Source organism: Anopheles darlingi, chromosome X (genome assembly GCF_943734745.1).
Source record: "Anopheles darlingi chromosome X, idAnoDarlMG_H_01, whole genome shotgun sequence".
NCBI classification, from domain to species: Eukaryota; Metazoa; Arthropoda; class Insecta; order Diptera; family Culicidae; genus Anopheles; species Anopheles darlingi.
In genome coordinates, this window is record NC_064873.1 from 10067918 (window position 1) to 10090361 (window position 22444).

Here is a 22444-nt window from a genome sequence, read left to right on the forward strand (position 1 = left end):
GCAACAAATATTTCCATTTGTTGAGAAAAGTTTCAAAATTTGTCTTTTTTCGACAGCAATAGTTGTCTTTCAAACTGGTTTACTAGGGTTGTCGTTGTACTTACTTCGCATTCCAGTTGCATACTTCCATTTAAATGTAGCATGGTTCAAATGAGATTCTAGTGAGGGCGGAAGCCGAATAGATAACATAGCGCACATTATTACATTAAGGAAATCTGAATAATTATATCTCATTCAAACAGATTAAAACCAATGCGATGCATAACTGATTTATTCCTTGATCAAACGCTAAAATGTCTAAACTGTGTTGCTTTCTACAGGCAGAGGAGACTGAAACTTATTTGTCGATTTATAGAAGCAAATAGTAACGCCAGAAAAACGGAGAATAAATACAACATTAAATTGGAAATGTTATAGTTCTGGTAAAAGATATTTTATAATTATGCGACAAAGGCTACACTGGAGCAAGCGATGTATCTAAAGAAATTTGTAGCTGCTCAGAGGATATGTAGCTTGTAAAATGATCCAATTGCAAACCATATCAAGGATTATCCTGCAAGGTCCTCGATACCGCCTTACTTGAAGAAGATAGAGTATGTGTAAGCGAGATAACTAGTGTGACGATAAACAGCGCAGCGAAAAAAGAAGGCGTAGCTAAACGATACTATCGAGTGGGAACTAAAAAAAATGGTAATGATAAATGATAATGCTAAATACGAAATATTGATGACGATTAGTGATTATGAAAAATAGCGGTACATGATGAAAAACTATCAATCGTTGATAAAACATATATGTCTTTACACAAAAGATAAATAACGCAAGGGTTGGTGAGTGAGGTGAGTTGTGGTGAATTTCCTTGAATTTGATCCATGTAATTTCCCTCGAAATTTCCTTTATCCTTGAAGAATTTATAGTATTTTTTTATTGTTGCCATAACTTTATGTGCCATGTGCCATAATTTTTTATGGATCCACGTAAAACCGGCGGCTGCGCAGAATGTTGGTTCGCAAATTTCTGAAAACTTTCTTTTTGTTATGGTTCCAATAATGGACTGTGGAAAATCTGAATAATGTACGTTTGGTAAAATTTCTAAATCAAGCATTACGAAAAAGGTGATAAGGAATAAATAATATCCGTTTGCGCAGTGTTTAAACATTTTGGACTTTTACACCATGTAGTGTACAAACATGTAGGTTAAGGGTAAATTGAAGCTAATAACATAATTTCTCTTCCAACATCGGTTTACGTAAAATAGATGAACATGCTTGAAAACAATATTATATTGCATCTAATTGTTTGAACAATACGTGCATATGGTGTAATCCTTATATGAGGCTAAAACTACGCAAAATCTGAATGTTTGCAATGATACTTTTAACATGCGAAGTACTAATGTATGTACCAATCATATACATAAAGTGCAAATGTTAGTTTCTTAAGTAGGACATAGAATACCCGAAAGACTTAAATATGACTTCATGTAAGTAATTTGAGCGTAGTTAAGTACTCCTCCCCTCACCCCACTATCAAAGCACGTACACAATAGCAAATTTTGTTTTATTTATGCAAATATTTGCTTTTTTTTTAACTATTCTAGCACCCGTGGAGGTTACCACAGTTTTAGGAATAGGATTGGGCTTTATTGCTCTAATGTTTGTATTGTTCTTGTATGTGAGCAAAATAAGATGTTTTAGTACATCATCTTCATTTTTGTCATTTGAAGATCACCTTATTCCAGAGAGTACATACCATCGTATTCGTAAGTATAGTGCATTCAAATGTAGCATTCCGTGAGCGGAGGAATGTGTCTTTTAATAAGTATTATAATCTTGTTTAACAGGGAGCAAGTTTGCTTATGATGGGCATAATAGTTCAGACTCAGAAGACGAAACAATTCGTCGATTGCAACTACAATCATGCGACAAAGTACATAATAGATCGGCTTGCAATCAAACTAATGGAACTAAAGATGATTCTATTAGTCATTTCAATAGTATTCATAAAATATTATCTTGTAAGAACGGTTCTTCTACAGACCCATTGGCAATGGCAGAAGGTGGAAAGGTGGGAATAATTAATTCTTGCAATGATTCAAGCTATTCAGAAGCAACCTTAGCTGCGCCAATTAAAATATCAGCAGATGCTCAGAAAAATACCATTTCATGTGCTGCATTACTACCATACGCCAATAATACGGAATGCAAAACTAAAACCAAACTATTGCTGCCTGAACTGACTAAGGAAAATGATGAACGAGCCTTGCGATGGCAGTTAAAAACGACATCTAATGCATCTATACTAAAAGAGAGCCTCAGCGGAGAAAATGATTCTCAATCCGAAAGAATAATTCGGAAAAATAAAATATGTGTTGAAGAAGCTGCCGCCGTTCTAACTGCAGTTAATTGTGACCATGCATCATTGCAAGAACATAATAGCTTAGATGAAGATAGCAGTCTTAACAACGATGTAAGTATTTTGTAAAGTTGTTTTGGCGTTAAATGATGATATTTTTCATAGAAATAATTTCCTGAACCTTCACTCAACTATATCTAATCTCTAATCTCAGTGCATTCTTGTCTTATCGCAAGAGCGGTTGTACGACACAAGCGACATAAAGTCACTGAAATCGGATCTAGATAATACTATCAACGCTCTGGAAAGTCCGTTACCAACAATTTACTCTAACGGATGTTTAGAGATTGCACTACTCTACGACGCCCCGATGCGCAAAATGACTGTACATGTGCTACAAGCAAAAGGGATTTCAAGTAGAAGTGATAAAGGGCAGTTAACGCACACACAAGTTCGTTTTTTAATGTTACCATCCAAAAAGCAAAAGCACAAAACCAAAATCCGCTCTGGAGAAAATCCACAGTTCATGGAAAGTTTTCTGCTGCATCGAGTCAATCCCGAGGAAGTAAACTCAATGGGTTTGCGTATCCGGGTGTATGGATGTGAACGGATGCGCAGGGAAAGACTTATTGGAGAAACCATCGTAAGCTTCGCAAACATAGACTTAGAACTCGAGACTAACTTATGGCTTCACTTGGAACCTCGTGGTTCAAGCACGGTGCGTATAGTGCGTATAGATAATATTTTCGGAATAAACGATAGCTATAAAATTAATGTACCATAAGGGAAATAAGTTAGCTCAACGATGACCTTTTAAAGCTTTAATTTTTTTTTTCGTAGGATACAACATCCACGAGTGACTTATTGAGCATTACTAGATCCGAAAGTACAGGATCCACCTCTTCGATGCAGCATGGTGGCGTACCTGAGTTATTACTTGGGCTAGGATACAACGGAATCACTGGAAGACTAACAGTTGAAGTAAGTCTTTGTGCATATGCAGGGACGACATAATATGCATGTTTAATGGAGTAAATTTAAAAACAAAAACTTTATAGTAGATAATTTAATGTCCTTTTTAGATCGTGAAAGGTAGTCATTTCAGAAACCATTATCTATCGAAAGTACCAGATACATACGTTAAAATGTGTTTGGTTAGTAGTATGGGTCATGAAATAGCACGTGCTAAAACATCAACACGCCGAGGACAACCAAATCCATTGTTCAAGGAAACATTTATTTTTCAGGTATTAAGATTTCGTGCCATTCGAATGATGTATATTTTATCAACCTCTATGCATTTTAGGTCGCTATGTTTCAACTCAATGATGTTACATTAATTATTTCAGTATACGCTAAACGCAACATGAAACGTAATGAAATGGTGGGTTGGTTTAGTATGGGTTTGAACTCAAGTGGACCTGAAGAGATGACACATTGGAACGAAGTGCGTGAAACTTGTTCGCGATCTGAATTGATTACACGTTGGCATATTTTGGTTGATTCATGATTTTAAATTCTAAATTGAAGAAACCAGGCTTGGAAAAATAGTCTTATTCGAAATCGTTGCGATGATAAATTAGAAAAATAGATAATGATATATTTTTACAATCTTTAAACTTTTAATGTATCAATCACTATTTATTTTCAGTTTCAAATAAAATACAGGGCTGTATAAGCAAATATCGTTTAAAAAGTGCTAATTCCGAATGAATCAACATTAACAATTGTTTTTATTTCATTCCTTCTAAGATTCTTTTATTTCAGACTACTGCGATCAGTAATATTTCCCTTAAAACTATATCCAACAACAATCAAGTTATTAAAAAATAAGTGTAACATATCCTAATTTTATGTGTTGATCGTATATTATTATACGAGTCAGTACGATTACTGAGTTGATTGACCAAGTCTTTGAATTTTGTGGCAACTAATTATGTAAGCATACTTTAGATTTGTATATTATATTCTTTCGCATGGTGTAGAAAATGAAATTCTAGTCAGTTTTGATACAATAATGGAATATGGAATACCGGATATAAATAATCATATTATTTTTAAAATGAATTATAATTCAGAAAATTTCCAGATTTTAATACAGTACTTATTATCATCTTTACCACAGCTGACAATCTCTACATTATTCCAAGGAGCGATACAATAGACCGTATCTGTAAGTGATAATAACATTTTAAGGTATTCATTTCATTACAATTTACATTCATCTTACCACTGTGTAAGCTGGCTCGATATTGTATCAGTCCTTGAACCATGTTCCAAACGTGTACAGTTCCAGCATGATCACCTATTAGTAGATACTGATCATTCTTAATCCAGTTAAGGCAACGAACACTAGATTCAAACTCTCTTCCACAAATTTTCATAAAGCTTTGAGAATCTATCACACACATTTGCTTATCGTCGCTACAGGATGCGATTAAAGTACCCTTTCCGCTAAACTTAACATCACGAACCGCATGTCCGTATGTCACAAGAATCTTGTGGTTATCCTTCGTGGATATAGCGGACATCTGTACATTTTTAGAATCGATTTCGTACAGCAATAGTTCTCCATTGCTGAGTCCAACTGCTACACGAATGTACCGTTCATCGTTGTATGTATCAATAGAAATAATTTTTTCCTCGGCTACGAGGTAGCCAATGACCGAATCGTTATGATAATCTCTCCAGATTCTGAAACGAAAAGGTTTTTTTTCAATCGGTCATTGCTGTGAATTTCATTGATGATAAGGGATGAATATTAAATTTTTATTTCTTACTTTATACTACAGTCCCAACTTGCAGATATAAGTAAATTATGACGGCAAATATACGATAAGCATGATACAGCATCATCATGAGCTGGAATCGTACAAGAGATTTTTCCGAAATCCATATTGTAGATTATGCTGTTGGAAATGTGGTAAAAGAAGCATTATCACAAAATGTCAAATACCTTGAAATTGATTGTCGTTCATTCTAAATACAAATTCAATATGTTTGAAATAAATAAAATAAAAGAATGTGATGGTTTCTTACATAGTGTTATCCCAGCCACCGAGAATGATTGATCCATCGGAAGATAACTGGACAGAACTGAGCGGCAAGTCGCTGACCTGAACACTACGCATTTTTCGTTTTTCATGTGTATTGTAACAAGTCATGGTACCATCTTTGCTGGTTGTGAAAATGTTACCGGTGATTGCATCTACAGCCAGAGCAGTTATTATAGCTTTATGCGAAAAATATTCTATTTCTTTTTTCAACTCAATTTTTCTCTCGCTCCCCAAGCATAAAGGTACTTTGATTAACTTAGATACGTGTGCTGTACGAAATATTTGTTTGGGAATTTGCCCAAACTCGGAAATTTGAACTTCAACAGCATGCCTTGCCACCAAATCGTTTATAAGACTTAAATCAACGGATCCTTCATAGCATAGATGGTAAAAAATATTATCGGCTTCAAATGCTGCCGTTCCTTGCTGTTTGTAGCCGAATATCAAATCTATCCAATGATGCAATTGACTAGAAACAATGTCAGATTCAAGCGCTTCCCGCAGTACCTGTACGAATCGTGTCGGAGAATTCAATGCCCATGGAGGCAACGTAACATTTTGCACAGGCGTCCCATCAGAACGCAGTCCGAAGTCTATTTTCATTGTATTAAGAAGAAAATCGCCCTGTTTGCTCACATCATAAAATTCCGGAATCAGTTCTTTAAAATCAGACATATTATTCATGCAATTATTGAATGCATCACCAACACAGTTGAACATCCGATCTGGATGATCAAACTTTCCGTTTTGTAGGCAAAGCATTAAATCAGGATGCTTTCGAACAAGATAATATAAAACAAAACCGGGTGTCGAGTAGTGAGAACCATACAGGAATTTTGGCTCTGACATCTCTTCATACCGTTGTTTTAGTCGTGTTAGGCGTTCAGGATTTAGTGCTCCAACAGGTTTTGAAAGATCGCGGTAAACATTCGAATGTTTTAGGTTTAATTCAGCTGACCAATAATCTGTAATTATCCACGGAAAAACAGGATATTGTGTTAAATCTTGAAATGAACGGTCAGCAAGACTATTGAGGTACAAAAGATAATCATAATTTGAAATAATTCCATTTTGCCACTTCAATGTCGTGCTTTCTGGACTTTGTTCAACAACTGAGTAATCATTTTGCTCAGATATACTACGATAACAATCGTTTCTTTCAGTTTGATCTTGAAAGGCGAAATACCAACAGCGTTCGGCACAATTGGGCTGGTTGCTGTCTTTCCATCGAATTTTCAAACCAATATGGCGCAAAAGATAACGGTGTTTTGAAATTCCTACAATTGATTTAATTGGCACTTTAACGACAGGTATCTGGAAGAAAACAATATTCAAAAAGGTATTAAAATAGTTGGTAGAGTTGAGATGGTATTCAACGTCAATTTTGACTTTGAGACAAGCTAACAGCCGGCAAATAGGCAAAGCATTTGCTTATTACTTTATAATGTGTGAAGGATTAATGAGGATTGAAGATTGAACAGAGAAAGTTGTTACATCAAAGAAGTCTCTTACCGTGTGAATGTTGTTGTAAAGTTGATAATAAATAAATGAATTAGTCAAAAGAAGCCTTCCAGGATTGACAACCAATGGGTTAATTTCCTCTATTTGAAAATCAGCTATAGTTCGTTCGTATAAGTTGTTCAACCACAAGGGATTGAATTTGATACGACTATGGCGAGAGTACGTTATAGTGGCAATCTATATTGATGATAAGAAATAGAAAAATTATAAGTTAGATCGAACGGGGTTAGGACGGGTCGGTCCGTCCTTGGGAAATTTACGTGTGTATGCATAGAATCGCATAATATTCGTTAAATATTCTACATTGATTGACTCACCATACTGTTTTGTTCATGTGAACTCAATGTAGCGGCACGAAACAGCTGACTTATTTGCTGAAGACACTCATCTAATTTAGCGTAGTGAAAGTTTACAATAAATATGGTCTTTTTCTGTATAAATCGATAAGGTTGAATAAGGTTTTCATTGAGCATTTCAATAAACTGATGACATTCTAGGCAAAGTTCTGAACAATCCGAAATATTCGATGCATCTTTGGGGTATCGGCTTATATTGGTGCAATCCCTGTACATTATTTTAATAAGAGGATATTGCAAATTATTTTTTGCTTCAAATACCAGAGATTTGGAACACATCTTCAACCGTCCATTCATCCGATGTTCATTTTTACAAGGCGATAAGTTTTCGTTGATTACATCAACCGAGAAGTCTTCAAAATATATCTCTCCTGGCTCCAACAAGAGCAAAGAAAATCTGCGAGATAAAATACACACGTTAGCTTAGATTTAGAGATGTAAATAGCATTGCAATACCGCTGATTTTCCATATCCATGCAGATCTTTCTGGATTCCCGGAAATTGATCTCCCTCAAGCAACAGGTTCCGAGCGGTTGTTTGTCCCAAAAAACGCAATAGTTTTGTTCTTTTTGTTAGGCAAACAATTATTCGTTATATTCGTTGCAGGTAACTTGCCGTGACGATGACTAGAGGGAGAATTTGATTGTCAATGGCACTATCCTTGCAGTATTACGAACCTTAGAACTTGCCGGAGCGGATGTACAGTTAATTACAATTGGATTTGTCTTCGTCCACACTATTAGATTATTTGGGTAATAAAGCAGTAAGTTCCAGAGAGAATTGCATCTCGCTAAATTGTTCTTGCCATCACTTTTACTATTATTTTTTAGTTTTCCTTCCCTAAAAATCTTTCGATTGTTTTCTAAACATTACAAGTCATCGACTAGCGAAAAGGGTAAAAACAAAGCCCTTCCCCCAACCTCTTCCTACACTCTGACTGTATGATTTGTTGCGCTTTTATTCACAGGGGCAAAAATTTAAGGCGGCGTATATGAAAATATTAGATAGTAGGAGAGGGTTGCGAAAATTTTCTTAGATTATAGCCAAAACTTTTGAATATAAATTCATTCCCTCCTGCCTCCATAAATACTATAATTTATGATTTATTCCTGTGAAAAAGATAAGTGTTTCAGATGTGGCATTTTGATGGATTGATGCGCTTTATTTCACAAGACCAACATTTAAAAAACGGAAATTAAGGAATTTGGGAGAGAGGGGTGACATCAAAAATATATTTTTGGTAATAGTTTTAGAAATGTTTAATAACTTCTTTTCACTTTCCTACTATCGTTTAATGTTTTGGCTCTGAGAAAAAGAAGAGAGATAAAATTGCTAGTTAAGCAGTTTTAGAAAGCATTTCTTGGATTATTTATTTGTTCTTGGCTGATAGTAGCTATTTCCAACGATTCGCAATAGTGGCGGTCTCCAATATCAGCTTAGGATCAGCCTATAATCACCAAGGCACTCGTATTATTGCGCAGTATCTTAATAACTAAAATGGATACAGGACGGTAGCAGCCCAGCGGTTTGTGCAATTAGGCGTATGGAGGAGATTTATAGCTCTTACGGTCGCCTTCTGCTTCCTGCAAGCTTATGGCACACACAAACAGATATACACGCACACAATAGTTGCAATTGTACGATGAACATTGGCGACGCAAAGCCTCGAGCCATATGCTCGGAACAATAAACTTGTCCGCTAGTCAAAGTCTTCATCCTCCTCGCGGTATGAGTATCGTTGCGGACCATGCGGTAAGGTTGCCTGATGGTTGTTTTCATCGGTCGCACTGTTTCGGCAGTTGGAGATAGTGGTGGGCTGATGGAGTTGTTGTTGGCGGTGCGCCTTTAATGCACTCCAAATCCGTAGTTGTTCTCCCATTCTGAAAAACAGAATAAAGGATGTTATTATGAATATTTCAATTTTTAGTTTTTAGAGATAGAGTTCTGCTCTAGTATCAATCAATACCTCAAACCTAGCCGGCGCAGATCGTCCCGCTCGAGATCGTAAAGAAAATCATGGAAACGGAAGCCCTCGCGCAATATTCGCTGGCGGCTCGTAGTACTCGCTATTCCTTGCTGCTGCAGCCAGTTGTCCAGCACGGTTCGATCGGGATCCGGCGGCATCTCATCGGCAACAGCTACATTAGCGCTTTTCCATTCGTTCCGCCGTTCTTTCTTTTTATCCTCCTCGTTTCGTTCTTTATGGTGCTCTATATTCTGCTCCTCCAGCTGGTTTGCAGCGAACGGACGCTTGGTACCGTGGCGTTCATCACGATCGATTCCCCGCTCTATTAGTGCAACTAGTTGATCACTAAGGCATCGCGTGAACGCACCGTTGTCGAGCAGCGCCCGGAAAGTGGCTTCGTAAGCTCGCTGAGATTCTATAATGCATTCCTTCAGTCTTGTAATTTCTGCTCGCAGCTCTGCATTTCGTTTGGCTCCCCGCTGCTGCACGGTGGTAATGGTGGTGGAGCTAGCCGAACCGACCAGACCAGTCCCATTGCGATACGATCGATGAAGACTTCTTCCAATACGATACCCTTCCTCATTTTCGTCACCATCATCGTCCTCCTCGTCATCCTCATCGTCTTCGCAATCCTCGTAGTTGTGCATAGTCACGCAATCGTGCTCATCTCGCGGATACTGTCGCCGTGAGTCGCGAACTACTGCTAACGATCGGTCAGCATTTTCACGATTACGCGGACCTTTCCGGTTCACAATTACCGCGGGTCCAACACCAGTGGCACCTGCAATAGCAACGCCCGAGCAACCAGTATCTTCGTTATCATACTCATCATCATCGTCGTTTGGTGTCTGGCCGGCGAGATTTGCCCCTAATTCTGGCGACAATATCATGATTCCGGCTTGTACCGCACTCTTTACCAGATTGTCTAACGCAAACATCCAGTGTGGTTTAATGTTATGCGACCGTAAAACTGTGTTAACTGCATCCTGGAACGAGTATAGCGCCAGGTGCAAATGATCAATGGCGGTTGAATCAAAATCGAGCCGCTCCTTTAGTTGACCGATCGCTTGCTCTAGCGCTTCCTTTCGCTGCTCAGTTATGTACCGGCGTAACGCGTTTAATAACGTTTCGAGGTGACTTCGCGTTATCACCACTTTCTCCTTGCGATCCGACTCGATCTTGTCCAGCCACACCTCGCAGATTTTGTTCACATCGTGATATAACACCTTGTCCAATGTGGTGCGTCTTTGCGAATCCTTTTTCAACAAATAAAAACCGTCGCTTTCGCTAGCCTCACTAACAGCACCCAGAGGCGACTTACTTGTCGTGGATGATGTTAGTTCAACCTAAGAAACATAGAAATATTTTGGAATAAACAAATGCCTTGTCAATAGACACTAGGAAAAAATACCTCTGGTGAGAGCAGTACACCAGATGAACTACGACGATTCAGGTGAAAAGCTGTAGGCGTTTGATCAGCCGGTTCAATCTCAAGTGAAGGTGTCTCAGCTAGGTTACTGCAACGATATGAAAAAGGGGAAAAGTTTGTGCTATCATCAATTCTGATACAAAAAAGCGAATTATCTTTACTTGCAAAAAAACTCTGACCCACTGAAGCTTACACACACTCCTACAACCACCTGTTGAAATGAGCGATGGATCACATCTGGATAACGTGGGAGACACGACTAACCAGATGGCTTTCACTTACCCGATACTGTTCCCACCACCACCCTGCTTGGGCATTTTGATCGGTGTTAGCTGAGACAGTTGTCTGTTCCGAGATCGAACCGAGGCCGACAGTACAGTCGGACTGGTTACGGACGCGGCCGTTGTATAGAAAGCCGAGGAGCTTGAGCTTAGGCATGTTGATGATGACAGAGTTGAGGTTGATAATCGCGTACCAGCAGAAAGCGTATACCGATTTTTTTTGCATCCATTTTATCGGTGGCAAATAGTTTTTATAGAGGCAAAGAGATCGGTGCGTAAAATGACGTAGTGTACGGTGTATGTATTGTGAGTGTGTACGACAATTTTGCAATGAAATGCAGAACACATTGAAACAGATCAAACCAAACGAGATTAAATAAAACACCGAATAACATCGAAGACAATCGAACGCAGGATGGTGGCAACGAAGAAAACCACATAGAACGAAAAATAAAAATAAATTATTTGTAATTACTTAAGCAGAATCTTAAAAGTGATTGCTAAAACTTAAAAAGAACTATTGTAACATGCACACGTTAGTAAATGTCTCCAAGCGTTCTCATAAGGATTATACTATTGGTTTTAGGATATGATCGAAAAGAGATCAACAGCAAATGTTTATGGCAAATGAAAAAAGTACAGCACCGCGAAACTAAAAAAAAATGGTGTCTATACAATATCGATTCGTAAAGAGACTCACTTATTTTCAGAACCGATTGTTGGTGTGTTGCACACAGCCGTGTTATGCTGTGAGGAGAGTGGCTTCGTGACATGTCGATCTGCGGGCATGCTGACGCTGCGGGCAAATTCATAACCCGACGAGCCGGTAATTGATGGCACACCGCCAGCACCTCCCCCAACACCACCAATGATCCCGCTTGCACTGCTGCTGCTGATCGATGGACGCATCTTTTTGTTCATGCTGTAAGCAGAAGGAAGTTTATGAAATAATTATTTTTTGGGTCACGTGTATTGTAACATGACTAGATACTCACTCGCATAGGAAGGGATCATCCAGTAATCCGGCGGCTGTCGCACGCAGATCTACGTTGACCTCAAAGCAACGGAGAATAAAGCGTTTGGCGCGCTCAGATAGCTCCGGTGGGATGGTTGGGTGCGTCTTGTAGAAACCCACCTTGAACATGGCCGCTTGAGGACAGCCGAGCTCGATGAACGGAGGTTTGCCGGTGGCCATCTCAACAACGGTACACCCAAACGACCAGATGTCTGCCGCTGGCCCGTAGCCACGTACACCTTGATCGATTACCTCCGGCGCCATGTACTGTAGCGTACCGGTAAATGTCTCTGTCACTGGATTGATGCCGGCCAGCCGTTTTGAGGTACCAAAATCGGAGATCTTCACCACGCCGCTGTACGTATTGACCAGAACATTATCACCCTTTATGTCCCGGTGGACAATCTTCTGATCGTGCAAGTACTTCAAACCCTCCAGTATCTGGGGTGAGTAAAAAGCGATTGCCGTTTCCTTGAGCGGACCCCATTTGGAGCGCAGCAGTGCCGAGAGCGACCCACCCGGTACCTGCTCCATAAAGATTTTGAAAAAGTTATCCTCCGACTTCGAACCCCAGTACTGAACTATGTTGCGGTGGCGTAACTGTGAATGTAACTTAATCTCTTCATGCAGTGGTTGCACGTCGTGTGTGTTGCGTTCTGGCACTTCCTTCACTGCGATCTTCACCTGAGTTGTAAGATCGCGAGCCGCATATACCGTTCCGTACGTACCCTTGCCGAGAACAATGCGACGACCGTGGTCATCCGTTTCATATTCGTACTTCAGTTCATCGGCTGTTGTCTCCGCCGAAGAAAGATCGATGAAACCCGAACCTTGGTCGGCAGTCATCTGCAGTATACGATCGTAGAACGTTTGCCGGCATTGGACAGATGGGAAGAACATTTGGAAGTCGTCCGAGTTTTGCTGTACGTAGAGGTAAGCGCAGCGTTCGTCGCGCTTGTACAAGCTGACCGATTTGATTTGGTTGGCTTGAAAGTTAAAATCATGTAGCTTCAGACAGGTGCCTTTGGCATGCTGCAGACAGATATTTGAGATATCGATCGACTTCTGCTCCGCATCCATGTGGATCGCCACATAGCTGGGCATGTAGACTTTCTGCGGCTCTAGTATAAGTATCGGGAAGCGAACCGTGCTTGTTGGTTCTGGTGCAGTCGCTTCCATGAAAAACTCCATCCAAAACTGGAAGATCTGTTGTTCAATCGGTATTCCCGTTCCGGCTTCCTCTGTTCGCTTTCGAGCTCGATCGATCAGCGTTATGTTGCCGATAGTCGATTTTAGATACCATTTGGGGGGTCGTAGCATAAACATGCATTCAGCTGCCTGAATAGCCTTGGCGTAGTTTTCTGCCAATACCGATATCTCGAAAAACGTTGCCACGTTCCAATAGTCACGGATCTGCGCAAGTGAACCTTTTTTGCCAATCAAGTTATTCAGTTTCATCGTAATATACTGTAGCTCAGTGTCGGCAAAGTCCTTCCCGTCGATCACCAGCAGCGTAGCCAGGTTGATACCAGCAAACTCGTTCGGTTGCACCTCGAATGACTTTCGGTACCAAATAATCGCATTCCGAAGGCTCTCCTGGTCTGTATGGTTTGACTCGACGAACATGTCCTTATAGATGCGTCCATACAGACACAGCATATCTGGGAAGTGGTTCTCTTTTTTCTCCAAGGCCTTTGTGCAGGTGCGTAGAGCCCGTTCACGGTCGCCTTCACGGTTGCGACGGTTCAGTGCAAACGCGTAGAGGTAGTGCATATGACCAGTATTAATGTAGTTTTGCTTGTTCGGTATTGTCTGAAGATCGTCTACCAGTTGTACCATCGCATCGTAGTCTTGAACGTCACGTAAGGAGAGCATGTACGTCTGCACGATCTCTTTCGAAAGGACGTGGGGATCGTCTAGCCGTTTGCGCATATTACGTAACATTCGCTGAAGTTCCTCTACATTTCCCGCGTGCTGATCGCGCAATCCCCGTAGATCAGCAAGAAACTTCTCCCGCAGGTGTGCCTTCGATTGAATTTCGACGTCTTGGAATAACTTGCGCAGTGCAGTCAGTAGCGTAATCGGTTGCTGGTTCTGTGGTAGCTGCTGCTGGCCGAGTGTGGTGACTTGTGTGGTAGGCCCTAGCGATTGTTCGTCGCTAACACCCTTCAATGGGCTCGTTACCATCACGCAATTACCACTGTCGTGCAGCCGGTATGAGACGAACTGATAATTGCCGCATGAGATCTTCATCCGCAACGTTGCCTCATTATGCGTATCGTTGTAAATGACAATGTTCTCGTTCATCTCGAAGCTCTCGCGAACACCAAGCTGGTAGCAAAGTGTACTCTGCTGCGTTTGCACGCTTAGATCCACTACGACAACGTCCGCATTGTAGAATGCTTCGAGCGTCTTGAGGTCGCCATAGTCGAGCACTTCGAACAGTAGCAGCTGCAGGTTGGCACCTACTTGAACACACGCTTGACGCACCTCCTCCAATGCGGCCTTCCGGTGACTGAGAAATGTACTATGCTCGCAGTCAATCACAACCGCAATGTCCATACGGGGTCGTTGGTTAACGGCACCACCGTGGACTATTGGCTGGTTTGGTAGTGCAACCGTCATAGCTGCGTTCCCAACTGGTATTGTGCTCGATGTATCACTTAAGTTGGACATGCTTCCGCCGGTTTTGCTGTTCACTCCATGAGTATCTATTGGAAAAGAAACGAAGGATATAAGATTCGTGTGAATATTAAAACATATTTGACAGAGCTTTGGTGTTATTTGTGCATCCGAATACATTATTTAAATGTTCAATCTATATTCAGCATCTTCATTAACTTACGCTTCATCCTTCAATTCCCGGATCTACGAACTTTTTTACAACTTGACACTGAAAATTAAAATAGTTGATCCAGTTTCTCACTCTCAATTAGATCGAATCTGTTCGTCAACCTTTTGCCAATGAACTTGCCAAATACTGTGGACTATCATGTAGATGTTCTAATCAACAATCCGCGTACAGGTCGCCATAAACAGCAGAACACTGATTGTGTTGTTCGAGGGCTATTGTATGTATGTATATGTGAGTTCGTACGTATTACTCTTGCTTCCTCTACTGACCATTGTGCGCGTGCGTAAGCATCGTAGTCAAATGTACGTCCTGTACGAATGGTGGTTATCTCGTTACTACTCGAGCACTGGGTCAAAATGTTAGCGTAACTTGGTCGCACTCTCGCACGAATCGTAAACTGTTGGCCACTGGCAGGTAACAGATATTCGACAAGCATATGTGGCCAAGGTTTGATAGAAGGTTGCATGAATTCCATCAATCGATAATGACCCGCTGTACGCGTAAAGTAAGCAATCCAGTAAAGGAACTTCCGAGATCCGCCACTCCGGCGATTCAAACCGGATCAACAAGCAATAGAGCTTTTGAGCGGAACGAAGGTATCCGTTGGAAGTTAATTACATGTCACAGTAACAATCTTTTCAGAGCGGTCGCAACTCCACCCTAGGGTTGACAATAATTGCTTGCAATCACCACCAATAGCTGCAGCGCAACCATTAATTTCGCGTTCGGTCACTGTTGTGAGCACTGAGCGAAGCAGAGTAAAGAAAATCTTCGCAAAAGCGATCGTCTCGACACACGACGCGACAAGAAAAGAGTTTTGAGGGGAGGGAAAGAGAAAAGAGTACCGTCGCCACAAACAACATAAAAAATAATTAAGCTGCGACAAAGTTGACGAAGCTAGACTTTTATCGCTTTGCAAATCGCGAGCAAAATGAAAAAAAACTGCGAATGTGGTAACAGGCTTTCGTAACACGCAAAAGGAATTTTGTAATGCAAACGATTGTATACCATTCTAACTATTTGTAGCATGATGCCGGAGTCTAATTATTATGAACGTGGGGGAATATACTATTTCCTTCATGCGGATGCTTGCTTGGTTAGAGAGGAATAAAGCCTTGGAACGCTACACTTACCAACCTCTTCCATCCTGTGCTGTCTTGAGAGCTTCGCCTTGGCTGCCGGCACAGTAAAGGAGACGCGGTTGTATTTTTCGCTGGCTCTATCGTTTGTTTAGTGCACTGGAGTATTCTAGCATCAGCGCACACTGTACGTGATGACGCTACTGCATCGTTGGACGCATTCAACCGCTGTTCACATGTTTCGGCGCGGACTGTGGACCAACCGTCCAGCTATGTGTCTTCTATGATCAGACACGCTCGATCGCGTACTCGTCTGTTGAAGTTGATGTTTTTATCTAATTCTAGACACCTAGTATGGCCAGGAGTAACCCGTTTACGATCAACCCGAGCGGCTGCCACCCTCTTTCTGTCTGTATGGGAGATCGTGCTGACCACGGCCTGCGGGTTGTTTTTGAGTACGCGGCGAACCACACATACACAGACACATACATACATATATCTACACATACACCAAATCACACCACTAGTTGCGTCTGGTGGCTGCGTGTTCACCATCCATCAGCGTGCGTGGGAGGTAGCGAACGTGACCGTACTCGCTCGCAATCTCTTCTGTCACCCCTCTACGGCCACTCGATCTCGGTCGATCGACGGGTGTGTGTAGGTGTGGTTATGTATGTGTTTGAATGCGTGTGTGGCGACACCACGAACGCGTTTTCGAACCGCGATAAATTCTTCCGGGATACCGTAAACAGCTATGCTCCAGGCCTACTCGCTCATTTGTCGTGCCGGCTGCAGATGTAGATTCTAGCTCCTGCCTAAAAGCAATAAAATATACATGTAATAAAACACAATATTTTGAGAGAGAATATAAGTAAGGGCTGGAGGGATGGAGTGAATATTCTGGCTCTTTCATATCTTAAAGGGACAGTCCAGTATGATACAGGCGATGAGATTGATGAGATTCCCGATTCACGCGTATGCTGCGATGAGGCTGTTCGGCGAATCTCGCACCAAAATAACTTTAAACAGAACTAGAACATCTCTTGCACGCTCGCATGGCTTATCGCCATTGACATGCAAACGGCCCATAACATTGCAGTAGGTATCTGCATTAGTGCACAAACATGTACGTAACTCACAATAGGGCAAGGATACACGTGCACGTCGTTCGTTGTTGCACTGAATCCTTGCCTCATCATCCTCACCCTTACTTGGTGCACGCAAGGCAACAGGCGCCACAAACAAACACATTGACGCAAGGGAGGGTTATGTCACAATCGGGAAGGTCACCGGGCGCCGATTGTTGTTGGTTGATGCCGTAGCAAGGTTGTTAGTGAGGTTGTGTTCTTGATTGTCGCATTGATTGCATTATGGTGTCTGTTTTGGCCCTCTCATGCTGCACTGGAAATGCCATAGCGGTTGAAAACAAGCCGAACGACAGACCGAGCCAGTATCCGCGAGGCATGGCACACGCACGTGAACATAAACTGCAAACGAATCCCGAATCCGCGAAAAAACCACTCTAAATTCTTGTATGCGCTTCTGCTACCTTCCGAGTCGAACATTTTGAAACAGAAAGAGAGAGAGAGAGAGAGGGCCGTGAGGGCTGATCGGCTGTTCGATTCAACTAAAACAATAGTTTACTGTTTTGATCCGCAACACGAACTTTTAACGTTTACACTTCCGTACTTCAGGATCAGCGCAAACGGTATAGACACGATAATAAAATCTTCTAGGCTTACCTCTCGTCCGTACTACAATTTGGTAAAAATAAAAGCAAAACCCCCTGTTAACAGCGCGGTACAACGGAAGCGAAACTGAACAGTGTGAGCGAAACTGAAAATTGTGAGCGAAATTGAAAAAGTGTGAGCGAAAAGAATGAGCGAAAATCTTTTTTTTTTCAGCCCCCTGGTGATTTATTATAACTGTCTTTTTCACAGGGCCAAAAGTTTTGCATGCGATGTGGAAAATGTAAAAAAAAGTACATACAAAAAAGAGTTTGTGTCCTAGCTATTTTGGGTTGTGTCCTTGCTGTATGCATGCTTTTCCACGAGGAAAATTTCCACATGGCCAGCAATCTTTTGGCGTGTGTAGAGACACTGTAGAATGAAAATTGCGACTCTACTGGCCGGCTCGATCGTGTAATGCTTACCTCGTTCACCGTCAATGAAATCTTGACTATCGCTTCCATAAGTCGGTGAAGCAGCACAATCATTCAACCGACCGACACCGGCCAAAGACGGTCCCTCCAGCAGTCATTGCTCGGCGCGTTGCGGGTTGAGGAATCGGGTTGAGTTGTCCACTGCTGCTACTGCTGTGCGCCACAGTTAGCTTCGCGGAAGATACTGTTTTGTTTCCGGCGTCGATAGAAGCAGCGGATGCTGGAAAAAAGAGCCAAACGCCTCGTTGCTATCTTACGCGTTCGATGCATGTGGCGTGCGTTGACTAATTGGCACCAAATTGCAATTGCGAGCAATAGAAAATGGTTGTTTTCCCCCCCCCCCCCCCGCGCCTTTTAGTTGATAATGTTTACATCACCTGCCTCGCAGCGTTGCTGGTGAAAGGAAAAAAAAGGGTAGTAGACACCAGAATGGCATCATCGGTCGCATGACGCGGCTGCTATTTAGTCCGTCCGTCCCTAGTAAGGAAGGAAGACCGACCCGATCAGCTGAACCGAGGCTCCCCCGGTCTGGCGACGGTGTGTCGCAGAATCGCCTGCCATAAGCGTATGCCATAGTGAGGTACTTAGTGAGTTGGCCATGCTTTGTATGGGGTTTGCCGGGACGGGTCCCAAATTTGAATGATGCACCAGTCGAGGTGTCGACGCGTGACACGCATTAGGCAATGACGTCACCATCCCCCTTACTCCTTTCTCACTCACATTCTCGGTTACTCTCGGTTCGATTTGTGGACCCATTAGAACCGCGCAATATAGCTATGGCGCAATCAGGGGCAGATGCTCGTACGTTCGCCTTTGTTTTTATCAGCCGTAAGTTGCTGCAACTGCATGCATGTGGAGTGGGCAGTGACGTGGAAAGGAGGCGGGGTGGAATGTGCGCTAATGGCGAAGAAGGCTCAACCATCACCTCATCACCGGGGGGGTCGATACAGTTCGAACGTTTCGGTTTTAGGAGCATGTTCGCTAGGATTACGGGGGCGCCTTTAGCGTTGTGATCAGCGCGCGCTCGCGCGCGTAATCAAGCGCATACCGGCAGAGGCCCATTTACCTCGATCTCGGTATGTGCCCCGATCGTGAAGTTGTGATCGTGATTATGCGAGGGTAAAGGAGCAACCGTATGCGTTTGTGTGTTTGTGCAATTGTTACTTTATCACGATGCATTCAAAATCACGCAAGTGACCCAGATTACAGCGGAGTGGGGTGGGTCGAGGGGTCTTTCGTGGTGTTTCTGTTTCTCAGTATCGAGTCCATATTCCGCTCCTCCCCGTCCCACCCGGAGAGCGGGGCCAAATCCAGGCCAAACACGCCCAACATACACGCATTCGATTGCTATTGTGCGTCCACAGTGGCGTCCCGTTGCGATATGCACTTTCGGTGCCGGAGTAGCCGGAGGTGGTGACCGAGAAGGACACACATACGACATGCTGGCATGGCGGTGGCACGCGTACGTGGAAGCACTTGGTAGTGCTGACCATCGGCCTGGCCGGCCTGAAGGGTTTGTCTGCTACTTGTTTGCTACTGCCTCGCTGGAATGAGTGAAGCTGGCTGTGAAGGGATACGGTGTTAGGGCTGGAAAGGAGAAAGTTTCACAAAACGCCGATCTAGATATCGAGCGCCGGAGCGCGCGCGCGCCCGCGCGCACACACTCGCACGTGATACGGTGACCGATCGCCATCCGGCTCTGGCCGGCATCGATTCGGGTAGCCCCCGCAGGAGGGGCGAACGGCAAGGTCTCCTGCCTGCTCGACGCTCCACGCCGTACGCTGGATGCATAAAATCACGAGCAAACGAAAACAAAAGGAGGACATTGAAACGAAGAGAAGAAGAAGAAGAAGAAAAAAACACACACACACAGGAAAACCCGAAGAGTTGATGGCAATTGTCGTGGCCACACGTGGAATCGGCAGGGGAGTTTGGGAGGTAAGGAGTCGGGGTTTGGAAATCGACCACGTCCGGTCCGGTGCGTCGTGCCGAATGCTAAACTCCTGCGCTCCGTCGTGTCGCTTGCGCAAGGGTAGGTTTATCGAGACAGTAACGCACTGCATGCAGTGCGTGTTCCTGCCCGCTGTTGCGCTGTTGGCCCCTTTCCCCTCCTGGGTGCACCCCCCCCCCCCCCCCCCTGGTTGGCTTCATGCACTCATCCTTCACTCATTCCAACTCCGATGCAGCGATGGCAGCGGTTATCGTTCTGCTTACGAGTTCAGTTCGGTTTCAGTTACGATTCGAGGTGATGCAGGCGGTCGTGATGCACCAAGATTGCGGCCCCCAAATCGCAATCAACGGACCGGGTCCCGGGGAAGCCAAACAAATTTTCGCCCCGGGAAACCGATAGCGGCGAACCGTGTTGCATTCCCTGGTTGGCGACCGCGTGACGCTGCACCATCATCTGCTGAGGGCATGCAACACGCGCGTGTGTGTGTTGGATTGGCTGCGGTGCGGTGTGGCCTTGGGCACATATCGTTGGGCCCGCAGCCCCCGTGCCGACCGGTTGCCCGTGTGGTTCTTTACCGAGCCGCCTTCCATTCGGCTCAGGTTGTCACGCGTTACGCGATCAACATCGCTGGCGCACGCACGCAATTCGCGCCTGGTGTCCGTCCGTGGAATTGGAAAAATCGAAATCACATAATCATCATCATCATCAGCATCATCAGCATCATCAGCTTGCTTTGCCCAGGCCCAGCTTGGTGTGTGACCGACGCGTGTCACGACGCCCGGGACAGACCCTGGTCCCCTGGTTACACGCCCATTCGTGTCATTCCGCCTGGTATGTCTGCAACAGCAAAGCGGCACTAATTTTCGAAGCTAATTTCCCCATTCAACGCTGACCTAGTGTTTCCCACTGTCACTGCAATGATACCATACGGGCGGCTCTCCGTGCATGCTCTGCTACCACCCCTCCTTCCCCACCGTTGGGAGGCATGGGTCAAGCTCCCGGCGGCGGCTGCCGGGTTCATCTAATGGACCGAGTTTTCGATTTCGATTTCGATTTTCGATTTCCACCAGGTTTTTGTTGTTGTTGTTGTTGTTGTTTAATGCCACCTTTGGTCTACGCCTTATCGTGGATCGTTTATGTCAAATTCGTTCAACCTCACGTGTGAAGTGAATCACGGCTTTCTGTGTGTGAGTGTGTGTGTGTGTGTGTGTGCACACGAACGTGCATACGTTACTCAATTCTTGTTACTCACGCAGTGGTTATCGGCCTCCCAACCAGACCGCCTGCCCTGGCCTGGCCAGCAAGCCAGGTGTCTGCATCGGCTGCTGCTGCTGCTGCTGCTGCTGTCCGACTTACCTCGTTTGACAGCACCGCGATTGCGCCATTGCGGGCCAATCCTTTCGCGAGTAGAATGCAGACCGCGCACCGCATGCAACCCCCCTTTCTCCCTTTCTTTTCCCCTCCTCCGTCGACCTTCCGCGACGAGTGGCCGCGATCGCGATAACGCGCAACCGGCTTACCGGGTCTGGACCCCCCCCCCCCCCCTTCGGTCGCTCGTTTTGGCTCGCTCGCTATTGCGCGCATACTTACGCTCGTGTGGGCCAGTCTCAACCGGCCCCCTGCCCCCTCCCGGTAGAGTGCGTAAGTGCGTAAACGGTAACAAGCAGGTTGTTTTCTGGCGGACAGGCATTTGCTTTACATAATATCGATACCATGGCCCCCGTGGGCCCCCGTTGTCCTGTGCTGACTGACTGCTGGCTGACTCGCTTTGCTTGCCTCATTATATCGGCTCGGTGAGGGGGGGACCGCATTCCACAGATGATACCACAAACCAGGGCAAACCCCCTTTCCGATCCCATTCTGCGGACTTGCTAGAAGCGCCTGGAGTCCTGGAAACAGCTGCTTTCAATGTGGACGTGTCGATGTCGATGTCCTCTGAGTCCGCCGTACTGCCTGCGTGCGCGTGTCCTGCGACTTCTACTTCCCGTTGCCAGCCCACTCCTCCTCCCAGCTCCCAAAAGAAACTTGTCACGGGCCGTTGTTCACAGGTGCAAGTGAAAGCAATCGCGTCGGCGAGCGACGGTCGGTGGAGCAGTTATGAGTTTAAACGTGTCGTTTTTGAGCCATTCATTTGGTTGATGGGGTTGGTTGTGTCTTTTTTCTCCACTTCGTTTGGGCTTTTGGTTGGAGCGTCTTCACGCTTTGCTGCGGTGTTACTGTTACTACTGTTACGGCGAGTGCGCGAGAAAGAGAGAGAGAAGAAACCGGAACAAATGTGAGCAACGGTGCGTAGCGCCGCGGTGCGCAATCGGTCGCCAACGGCGTGACGACCAGGACGAACGGAACGGCCAGCGGATGCCAGAGGAGGCTCCTCCTCTTCCCGCCGGTCGATTTTCCATTCCCAATGTTGGATGTCGCGC

The 22444-nt window shown here is 44.1% G+C and overlaps 3 protein-coding genes across 12 annotated transcripts; 1 reads left to right on the forward strand and 2 right to left on the reverse strand.

The window, feature by feature from the left end:
• Nucleotides 1–1011: 1011 nt before the first annotated feature.
• Nucleotides 1012–3874, forward strand: LOC125957386 (synaptotagmin-14). Of its 4 annotated transcripts, none has more exons than XM_049690080.1 (8): nucleotides 1012–1115; nucleotides 1259–1483; nucleotides 1601–1762; nucleotides 1844–2469; nucleotides 2570–3073; nucleotides 3196–3336; nucleotides 3438–3602; nucleotides 3662–3874. In XM_049690080.1, exons 2-8 carry the CDS (start codon nucleotides 1474–1476, stop codon nucleotides 3863–3865), a joined length of 1812 nt encoding a protein of 603 aa, XP_049546037.1. In that variant the 5' UTR covers nucleotides 1012–1115; nucleotides 1259–1473; the 3' UTR covers nucleotides 3866–3874. The 4 variants fall into 4 exon arrangements, with proteins under 4 accessions (XP_049546037.1, XP_049546028.1, XP_049546020.1 ...); XM_049690071.1 differs by having other exon boundaries at nucleotides 1026–1074; XM_049690063.1 differs by having other exon boundaries at nucleotides 1051–1177.
• Nucleotides 3875–4231: 357 nt separating this feature from the next.
• On the reverse strand, nucleotides 4232–8355 carry LOC125957379 (protein FAN-like). Its single transcript, XM_049690042.1, has 8 exons — nucleotides 7992–8355; nucleotides 7745–7914; nucleotides 7250–7685; nucleotides 6924–7109; nucleotides 5395–6725; nucleotides 5136–5264; nucleotides 4586–5049; nucleotides 4232–4526 (listed from the first exon to the last, which is right to left on the reverse strand). The coding sequence occupies exons 2-8, from the start codon at nucleotides 7762–7764 to the stop codon at nucleotides 4423–4425; spliced, it is 2670 nt and encodes an 889-aa protein (XP_049545999.1). The 5' UTR covers nucleotides 7765–7914; nucleotides 7992–8355; the 3' UTR covers nucleotides 4232–4422.
• Nucleotides 8356–8533: 178 nt separating this feature from the next.
• On the reverse strand, nucleotides 8534–17730 carry LOC125954718 (mitogen-activated protein kinase kinase kinase 15). Of its 7 annotated transcripts, none has more exons than XM_049685266.1 (8): nucleotides 17655–17730; nucleotides 15967–16727; nucleotides 11960–14690; nucleotides 11665–11886; nucleotides 10966–11112; nucleotides 10666–10771; nucleotides 9255–10600; nucleotides 8535–9168 (listed from the first exon to the last, which is right to left on the reverse strand). In XM_049685266.1, the coding sequence occupies exons 2-8, from the start codon at nucleotides 15977–15979 to the stop codon at nucleotides 8988–8990; spliced, it is 4746 nt and encodes a 1581-aa protein (XP_049541223.1). In that variant the 5' UTR covers nucleotides 15980–16727; nucleotides 17655–17730; the 3' UTR covers nucleotides 8535–8987. The 7 variants fall into 7 exon arrangements, with proteins under 7 accessions (XP_049541240.1, XP_049541249.1, XP_049541223.1 ...); XM_049685240.1 differs by having other exon boundaries at nucleotides 15967–17461; nucleotides 17655–17687; XM_049685273.1 differs by lacking the exon at nucleotides 17655–17730 and adding an exon at nucleotides 17462–17612.
• Nucleotides 17731–22444: the final 4714 nt, after the last annotated feature.

What these genes read in the sequence shown, in the direction of transcription:
- LOC125957386 (XM_049690080.1), top strand. An exon ending in ATAGCAGTCTTAACAACGAT is followed by an intron (nt 2,470 to 2,569) that starts GTAAGTATTTTG and finishes CTCTAATCTCAG; the next exon opens with TGCATTCTTGTCTTATCGCA. An exon ending in CTGGAAGACTAACAGTTGAA is followed by an intron (nt 3,337 to 3,437) that starts GTAAGTCTTTGT and finishes TGTCCTTTTTAG; the next exon opens with ATCGTGAAAGGTAGTCATTT.
- LOC125957379 (XM_049690042.1), bottom strand. Translation starts at nt 7,764, where the DNA reads ATGGATATGGAAAATCAGCG. An exon ending in CACATGAACAAAACAGTATG is followed by an intron (nt 7,110 to 7,249) that starts GTGAGTCAATCA and finishes TCATCAATATAG; the next exon opens with ATTGCCACTATAACGTACTC. An exon ending in TTTACAACAACATTCACACG is followed by an intron (nt 6,726 to 6,923) that starts GTAAGAGACTTC and finishes GTTTTCTTCCAG; the next exon opens with ATACCTGTCGTTAAAGTGCC.
- LOC125954718 (XM_049685266.1), bottom strand. An exon ending in GATGATCCCTTCCTATGCGA is followed by an intron (nt 11,887 to 11,959) that starts GTGAGTATCTAG and finishes TTCTGCTTACAG; the next exon opens with CATGAACAAAAAGATGCGTC. An exon ending in GGTGGTGGGAACAGTATCGG is followed by an intron (nt 10,772 to 10,965) that starts GTAAGTGAAAGC and finishes ATATCGTTGCAG; the next exon opens with TAACCTAGCTGAGACACCTT.